Source organism: Palaemon carinicauda, chromosome 16 (assembly GCF_036898095.1).
Source record: "Palaemon carinicauda isolate YSFRI2023 chromosome 16, ASM3689809v2, whole genome shotgun sequence".
Lineage (NCBI taxonomy): Eukaryota > Metazoa > Arthropoda > Malacostraca > Decapoda > Palaemonidae > Palaemon > Palaemon carinicauda.
Window position 1 is genome coordinate 124,602,767 of NC_090740.1, and position 10,000 is coordinate 124,612,766.

A 10,000-nucleotide genomic window follows, 5' to 3' on the forward strand; every position below is an offset into this window, starting at 1 on the left:
TGACAGCCAACGACCTACTTACTCCGGCGTCCGACAACGGACGACCTGCGGCCTTTGCAGTATGCTGCCACTCAACACCAAGGTCCACCTCTCTTGTTTTCGAACACGGCTCACCATGGCTGGAACTATAACCCTTTTCCAGATCAGTTCTTCATCTCCCACTTTCGAAGTTCAAGTTATTAAGAGGTAGAGTCTCTTTAAGGGTATAGTTTAACCATTCATTACTCATGGAAGTTTTAAATCATATGTTCCAGTCTGATTTCTGTCATCTTTTTTTTTTTTTCGAAGTAAATAGCTACATCCAAATTTTAAGTGGTTGTTGTTTTTTTTACATCCGTTAATTATCCAAAACTCAGGTTTATTAAGTTCCTTTGATTATCAAGATATGTGTGTTACAGAATAGATAAAAAATGTTACACAAGTACTTTTGAAAATTTTACATAATGTAGGCCTATCTTTGTAAGGATTCATCATGTTAATAATGAAGTGGGTGAAATTATACACTCTGAGTACTTAGCTTCTCATATTATTGAGCTCTTGGGATAAGTGCTGAAAGAATAAGTGCTGGAGTAGCACTTTTGATCAGTGAAGTGGCCTTTTGGTGGATGAACCTCCTTGTAAGGTTATCATGTAGGCCCATTTTCAAGCGGTTCTTTTGACACAAGTATTTATGAACTGATTTAAAATTCTAAAGGTGCCAATAAAACCAAATTATTATTATTATTACTTGCTAAGCTACAATCCTAGTTGGAGAAGCAGGAAGCTATTAGCCCAGGGGCTCCAACAAGGAAAATAGCCCATTGAGAAAAGGAAACAAGGAAATATAAAATATTTTGAGACGAGTAACATTGAAATAAATATATCCTATATACATACATATACCAAGGCACTTCCCCCAATTTTGGGGGGTAGCCGACATCAAACAAATGAAACAAAAAAAGGGGACCTCTCCTCTCTCCGTTCCTCCCAGCCTGACGAGGGACTCAATCGAATTCGGCTGGTACTGCTAGGGTGCCACAGCCCACCCTCCCCCGTTATCCACCACAGATAAAGCTTCATAACACTGAATCCCCTACTGCTGCTACCTCTGCGGTCATCCAAGGCACCGGAGGAAGCAGCAGGGCCTACCGGAACTGCGTCACAATTGCTCGCCATTAATTCCTATTTCTAGCACGCTCTCTTGCCTCTCTCACATCTATCCTCCTATCACCCAGAGCTTTCTTCACTCCATCCCTCCACCCAAACCTTGGCCTTCCTCTTGTACTTCTACCATTAAATCTTGCATTCGTCACTTTCTTTAGCAGACAGCCATTTTCCATTCTCTCAACATGGCCAAACCACCTCAACACATTCATATCCACTCTAGCTGCTAACTCATTTCTTACACCCGTTCTTACCCTCACTACTTCGTTCCTAACCCTATCTACTCGAGATACGCCAGCCATACTTCTTAGACACTTCATCTCAAACACATTCAATTTCTGTCTCTCCGTCACTTTCATTCCCTACAACTCCGATCCATACATCACAGTTGGTACAATCACTTTCTCATACAGAACCCTCTTTACATTCATGCCCAACCCTCTATTTTTTACTACTCCCTTAACTGCCCCCAACAATTTGCATCCTTCATTCACTCTCTGACGTACATCTGCTTCCACTCCACCATTTGTTGCAACAAAAGACCCCAAGTACAGTACTTAAACTGATCCACCTCCTCAAGTAACTCTCCATTCAACATGACATTCAACCTCGCACCACCTTCCCTTCCCGTACATCTCATAACCTTACTCTTACCCACATTAACTCTCAACTTCCTTCTCTCACACACCCTTCCAAATTCTGTCACTAATCGGCCAAGCTTCTCTTCCTCGTCTGCAACCAGTACAGTATCATCCACAAACAACAACTAATTTACCTCCCATTCATGGTCATTCTCGTCTACCAGTTTTAATCCTCGTCTAAGCACTCGAGCATTCACCTCTCTCACCACTCCATCAACATACAAGTTAAACAACCACGACGACATCACACATCCTTGTCTCAGACCCACTCTCACCGGAAACCAATCGCTCACTTCATTTCCTATCCTAACACATGCTTTACTACCTTTGTAGAAACTTTTAACTGCTTGCAACAACCTTCCACCGACTCCATATAACCTCATCACATTCCACATTGCTTCCCTATCAACTCTATCATACGCTTTTTCCAGATCCATAAACGCAACATACACCTCCTTACCTTTTGCTAAATATTTCTCGCATATCTGCCTAACTGTAAAAATCTGATTCATACAACCCCTACCTCTTCTAAAACCACCCTGTACTTCCAAGATTGCATTCTCTGTTTTATCCTTAATCCTATTAATCATTACTCTACCATACACTTTTCCAACTACACTCAACAAACTAATACCCCTTGAATTACAACACTCATGTACATCTCCCTTACCCTTATATAGTGGTACAATACACGCACAAACCCAATCTACTGGTACCATTGACAACACAAAACACATATTAAACAATCTCACCAACCATTCAAGTACAGTCACACCCCCTTCCTTCAACATCTCAGCTTTCACACCATCCATACCAGATGCTTTTCCTACTCTCGTTTCATCTAGTGCTCTCCTCACTTCCTCTTGTAATCTCTCTCTCTCATTCTCATCTCCCATCACCGGCACCTCAACACCTGCAACACCAATTATATCTGCCTCCCTATTATCCTCGACATTCAGTTAACTTTCAAAATATTCCACCCGCCTTTGCCTTGCCTCCTCTCCTTTTAACAACCTTCCATTTCATCTTTCACTGTCTCTTCAATTCTTGAACCAGCCTTCCTTACTCTCTTCACTTCTTTCCAAAACTTCTTCTTATTCTCTTCATATGAATGACCCAATCCCTGACCCCACCTCAGGTCAGCTGCCCTCTTTGCCTCACTTACCTTGCGCTTTACTTCCACATTTTTCTCTCTATATCTTTCATACTTCACTATATAAACTATATAAAACTTTAACAAAACAAGAGGAAGAAAAATAAGACAGTTATGTCGAAACTACCAATTTGAATTGATAAATGTATTATTAAAAATCGGTGTGTTGAAGAAATTTATGAGAACTAGATTTAAGATAGCAATAATCAATAATAGATTGCCCAAGGCTTGGTGTTGTTGTAGATTGCCTAGCCGTTGAGATACTATCGCTAGAGTTCTTGGGTCCTTTGACTAGCAAGATACTATCAAGTAAGATAAAGAGAGTTTACCAGGTATTTGCAGCCAGCCTCTTCACGCAGTATGAGTGACGTCAGAATTATCACCTACATAAATGTAAGTGCGATTCCCGTAGATTTATGCACATTTTGCTGCTAAATGTATTATAGAAAACCATTTATGGTGCCCTAAAGTAAATCAATCGTAACTGATTTAAAAGGTAAATGCTTTTACATTACCTTTTCTCCAACATTTTGACTCCCTTGAATAAGCCTCTTGCTTATAAGTATAGGTAAATCATTTTTCTTTATTTTAATATATTTCACAATAACTTATCATTTTGGTTTGTATATCAAAACAATTATTGCCTCTTTTAGTCGAAGAGTCCAGGGGGAGTCTTAGTTTATGTCAAATCTCTCAATTTAAGGGGGGGAGGGGGGGAAGTTGTCTTAGGGGGGAAGTTGTTCTGGAAATATTTGGTTTGATCCCTTATCCATGTCAGTAACTATAAACTTCCGGTTCTGTCTCAAAGAGACTCCCTACCATGCTCTCTGCATCTCAGTCCCAACTGAATAACACTTCCAATATATATATATATATATATATATATATATATATATATATATATATATATATATATATATATATATATTATATATATATATATATATATATATATATATATATATATATATATATATATATATATATATATATATATGCCTCAACACGCCATGCACTCATACACAATTCTTAGCACACATTAAAAATGCAAAACATTTCAGATAATATCACCTATAGTATATTTCATATAGGATCACACACACTACACAGAAGCTGTAGAAAACGGGACTGTGAGAGACACGTATAGGGCGGAAGCTCACGAAGAACTGACTTTACTATAAATGTGACCCACACTATTATTATTATTATTATTATTACTAGCCAAGCTACAATCCTAGTTGGAAAAGCAAGATGCTATAAGCCCAAGGGCTCCAACAGGGAAAACACTACCGATCATAAGCAAGGCCTTGCCACAGGTCAGTCTTCGTGCAAATACCTGTTATATCTGACTCTACTTATAGGGCTGCTTTACTGGTCCTACACAGCAGGGGAAGCCTACTCGCTACAGGACCTCCACGGTCATTTTTATCATGTTTGTTTGAAAGCATTCAACATTTCACACCGAATATTGCTCGTTTATTGTCAAATCCACACTATCGAAATACTTACACAGCAAGAAAGTCTTCAGTTTCCTCTTGAAAGTCTTAATATCTTCAGTCTTTCGAATGTCTAGTGGGAGCTTATTGTATAGTCTCGGGGCCGCATATTTAAAGGCTCTAGAGCCTACAGTAAACATATATCTAGGTTCCAGTAATTTGAAACCATCTGTAACTATTTTCGTGTCAACACGATTTGTAGGCTGCACAATATGTAGCAATTCTCTTAAAAAATTTGAACATCTAGTTCTTATAACTTGATGGATTATTGCACACATTTTAAACTCAATTCCCACTTTAATAAGCAGCCACTTTTTTGGTGTGGTCTTTTTTCTAAATTTGATGTGCATTAAATTTTTCTGAGAGAATCATCTTACACAACTGTAAAATCAAAGGAGTATCACGTCAGGTTTAAACCCAAAACAATATTCACGAGTTTCCTTTCAGGACAAAGAAATTATGTCTTCATTTCCAAGATTTAATTCTGAACCCAAAAATGAAAAGTATAATATAATTTGAATTTGAAATTGACATTCGGTACAAAATGGTAGCGTATAAGGAAACTATACTCTAAAATGGATTCGGAACACCGCATAATTACTATTCATTGATGGAAAAAACTTAAAAATGGAATGTAGCACTTTACTCAAATTCTGATTTTTTTTTTTTTGGAAGAGCACTAAAAGGAATCACAGGCTAACATGATTTTTTTTTTATAGTTTATGTATGACATATCTGTTTTTGATGTTGTTAATAGTTTATATAGGACATATCTGTTTTGATGTTGTTAATAGTTTATATAGGACATATCTGTTTTGACGTTGTTACTGTTTTTAGAATGATATTTTGTTAATTTATTCTCATCATTTATTTATTTCCTTATTTCCTTTCCTCACTGGGATATTTTTCCCTGTTGGAGCCCTTGGACTTATAGCATCTTGCTTTTCCAACTAGGGTTGTAGCTTGGCTAGTAATAATAATAATAATAATTGCAGATTGTAGGACTAAGTCTTATCTGGAATGACTAGATTCTCCCCTCCCTGTTTTTTTTTTTCTTCTTAAGACAACCAACAATGTCAGGTTCAGATTAGTTATAGCTTATACTGTATAATACAACCAGTTTATCCTCCAAATATATCCAAGTAATCTGTTTTATATGCAGTATATATGCAGTATACTCCGAATCCAATACAGAGTATCCTTATACAGTAGGCGTACCATTTTGTATTGAACATCAATTTCAAATTCAGAGTATATTGTATTTTCAAACTTTGGGTTTAGAATTGCCTCTTATTAGATTCATATACACAATACGAAATGAAGACATGATTCCATCGTCCTCAAGGGAAACTCCCAAATGTTGTTTAGTGTAAGAATTTATTTAGGTAGCACTTGAAGGTTTAAAGGCCACTCATGAATGGCAGAGGCAAGGCAAGGGACAGTGACATTGCCCTATCAAGCAGGGCAATGCCTTGAGACTGACCATATGTATATATATATATATATATATATATATATATATGTATATATATATATATATATATATATATATATGCCCAGCGCTCAAGCCCCCTCTCCACGCAAGCTAGGACCAAAGAGGGCCAGGCAATGGCTGCTGATGACTCAGCAGATAGACCTATAGGCTTCCCCAAACCCCGCATCCTTAGCTCACAAGGATGGTGAGGTTGCAGCGACCAAAGAAACTCACGGGTTTGAGTGGGACTCGAACCCTAGTCTGGCGTTCCCCAGTCATGGACGTTACCACATAGGCCACCACGACATTAGTTTTTCCAGCATTGACTGTACTACCTTTCATACGACAATGAAATCAGGGAGAGGGGTTAATGCTTGATTCTACCCTGGTCAACTGAGGTGAAATCTGCAAGGCTGACCTTGTTCAGATATGAAGAAAAATCAATTTTACTCGAAGGGCGTACTGGGTTCATTAAGAATCCTTGAAGCCGCAAAGAGACGAAGCTATCAGCCTCTGTGGGAAAGAATATCATTATGAATGTTGAATCAGATGTGATATAAATGTATTTTATATATATTCAAATTATAGGAGGGGATGTGAAAGACAAAATGAAACTACTAGTCTTTATTTACAAACACAATGATGATACACAGGAGGTAACATTCCTAAGAAGAAACACGCCAATAAGACTTTTTTTTTTATCTAATGAGTCTGAATTCTCTCCTAATTGAGAAAAGAAGAGGATATAATCCTGAATGACCTTGAAAAGAACTGGTTAATCCCGAGGCAGGTATTAGCAGAATGGATTTGCCTAATCTGACAGCCATTACCCAATCCTCTTGACAGCCAGGAGGTCCCGAGGAGAAACAAGGTGTTCCCTCTTCTTTTCTTTCTCAGGTTAAAAAACGAGCACAGTAATGCACAAATCTATGATTTGGTTTCTAAGATTCATTAACAGTCAAGTATAATCCTGAATTTATTCTTACCTATTACCAAACAACGTATTTAATCCATGCCTATTCGACTACTTGTTATCACTGCAAAAAAAAAAATCTCTTACAAACATTCCTTGAACTAGAATTTGAATAGTTTAAACAACGATTCTAATAAACTTAACATTCCTCTGCAATATATTTGATATATAGAACAAGAATGTTTCGTATTTAACAATCATTCTTCTTATGCAAGTACACAAACAAGAGGAGAGAAAATCATTCTTGTCCTCACCTTCGATTTTCAGATTGTAGCGTTCTTAGTAACAGCGCCAAATTACCATTAATGTCTCAAATAAATTTCTGTGTTTTGAAGAAAAAGATTCTCCGAAGACTTGGCAAAGCCACATCACATATATCAAGGCCCTTAATATATATTGTCCTCATTATAGTTCCTTTTCCTTTTCTATTTTTCTGAAAGACATACCCAGGCACTGTCTTCGTGTTTGACTATTTGTTTTATAAACAGAAACTGGCAGCAGGCGAAGGGGTGTATCATTTAAGCACAGTTGGAAGCCGATGCCGGATAGCGCATACTATCGAAAGACAACTTTGAAGGCCCTGTTAAACTTAACACAAGCCAGTTAGCATTAAATAATCGTATTACTTCCGAATGAAGAGACACAAACCTCTATGATAGCACCGAGATTCTATGGGATACAATTCTTAACTTTAAAAGATAGAAATAAAGTAAGCTGATGATATTACTTTGGCGCTCAAACAATACTGTAACTTCTGTGAATTAATCACGACACTTTAGAGTAGACGCAACTGAAGACAAAGACGATCATGCTATGAACTGTTCAGTCTTTTTCCATCGCGAGAGAGTACTTGAACTGTCGTCCCAGCTAAAAGGGATTGTTTCTTATAACTTTGACTTCGACGAGAGAGAATCTGAGGACTGATCCCAAATACAGCTGACTGGAAAGTTGCACGACAACATCCTGCTTTCCTAATGTTCAACGGGAAACTATAGTCAATTCTTTTTAGTGAGGCCGATTTGCACCGACCCGCAAAGGTCCCCTTTTAGCTAGGAAAAGTTTCCTGATCGCTGATTGGTTGGACATGATAATTCTAACTAATCAGATAGTAGGAAACTTTTCCCAGCTAAAAGATAATTCTTACCAATCAAATTGTAGGAAACTTTTCCGAGCTAAAAGGGCACCACTGCGAGTCCGTGCACATATGTCTCATTAAAAAAAAAAATAGAGTATAGTTAGTACAGTTCTACAAGCGTCTAAACTATGTAACAGGTCACTGACTACTGAGTCGGCTCGAAAAAATAACATTATCAAAACTTGGATGCCTGACATTCAATTGTTGAGCTGAATCACGCGCACAATCCTAAGGTATTAATAACCAGTATAGATGATTAAAATTTCAATTTAGTTGGAATTTATAAACTGGAATGGATTATTATTCTTCTGGTCGATTGTAACATGATTGATGTCAAACAACTCGTTATCGTTATCTAAAGTAGGGATCTGGAAACTAGATAATAAATTCTTGGAATTGTCTGCCCAGTTTTAATGTTCATAATACGTTGTATTAAAGTTTTCCTTTAGCTCAAATTTATAAACTGGAAAGGATTATTTTCTGCTTTTTTATGTCGGCTGTAACATGATTCATCAAACAACTCGTTATCGTTATCTGAAATAGGGATCTGGAAACTGGATAACAAATTCTTGGAATTGTCTGCCCAGCTTTGATGCTCATAATGTTGCGTATCGATTCTCTGAAAAGGTCACGGACACTCCTACGTCACTGGTTTAAAGGTTTAAAGGCCGCTCATGAATAGCAGAGGCAAGGGACAGTGACATTGCCTTATCAAGCAGGACAATGCCCAAGAGACTGACCATATATCATGAATTAGCTCCCAAGCCCCCTCTCCACCCAAGCTAGGACCAGGGAGGGCCAGGCAAGGGCTGCTGATGACTCAACAGATAGACCTATAGGCTCCCCCAAACCCCTATGCCTTAGCTCACAAGGATGGTAAAGTGGCAGACACTAATGACACTGAGAGGGGCTCGAACCCCCGACTGGCAAACACCAGGCAGAGACGTTACCAATCAGGCCACAACAAGCACTCTCTTTGCATCCAGCTTGTGTAGGATACTCTCTAAGATGGATTTAGTCAGTTGTATCCTATGATCTAATCCATTTTTATTATAAATTATCAGTAAACTTTGCTCATAGTTAATACACATGTGAGATCTCTGGTACTCTGGTAGATAAAAGTGAAACAAATAAGCAATATTGTACACATGATGTACTATTAAGTAAGCAAATAATAAAATATCCTTTAGGGCAAAATTTAATAACCTTTAGGACAGAAATTAATAACGTTGAGGGCAAAAATTAATAACCTTTAGGTAAAAAATTAATAACTTCTAGGACGAAAATAAATAAACTTAAGGGCAAAAATTAATAACCTCTAGGGCAAAAATGAATAACCTTTAGGGCAAAAACTAATAACCTTTAAGGAAAAAATTAATAACCTATAGGGCAAAAATTAATAACTTTTAGGGCAAAAAGGAATAACCTTTAGGGAAAAAATTAATACCCTATAAGACAAATATTAATAACCTTCAGGGTAAAAATTAATAGCCTCTTGGGCAAAAATTAATAACCTTTAGGGCAAAAACTAACAACCTTTAAGGAAAAAATTAATAACCCTTGGGACAAAAATTAAGACACAAAACTGACTTCATAACGAAATGCTCTATACAAATAAGCAGAATGATTTTTCTTCTACTTCTATGAGGGGTGATTATTATGGGGAATGTATGTGGTAGTAACGTATACAGCCATAGTACAAACATTGTTCATCACGAAGTCTTAAAATGTACCACAAAAATTATAAACATATTTCTTTCACTTTCTTTAAAATTTTAATTTTCTTTTTTGAAACGTGATAATATATATATATATATATATATATATATATATATATATATGTGTGTGTGTGTGTGTATGTGTGTGTGTACAATAGGCATACATGTTTAAAGACACATATATATATATATATATATATATATATATATATATATATATATTTATATATAGTCCTGTATATATATTTATACATACACATGATTGTA

General features: G+C 36.8%; 1 protein-coding gene across 2 annotated transcripts in view; it reads left to right on the forward strand.

Moving 5' to 3' along the window:
- The window catches only part of LOC137655131 (uncharacterized), a 20,191-nt gene extending 19,879 nt beyond the window's left edge, over positions 1-312 (forward strand). For both annotated transcript variants that reach the window (XM_068389007.1, XM_068389006.1), the window contains exon 5: positions 7-312. In XM_068389007.1, coding sequence (XP_068245108.1) covers positions 7-183 — 177 coding nt within the window. In that variant the 3' untranslated portion in view covers positions 184-312. The remainder of the gene's footprint in view (positions 1-6) is intronic.
- The last annotated feature ends 9,688 nt before the right edge of the window (positions 313-10,000 follow it).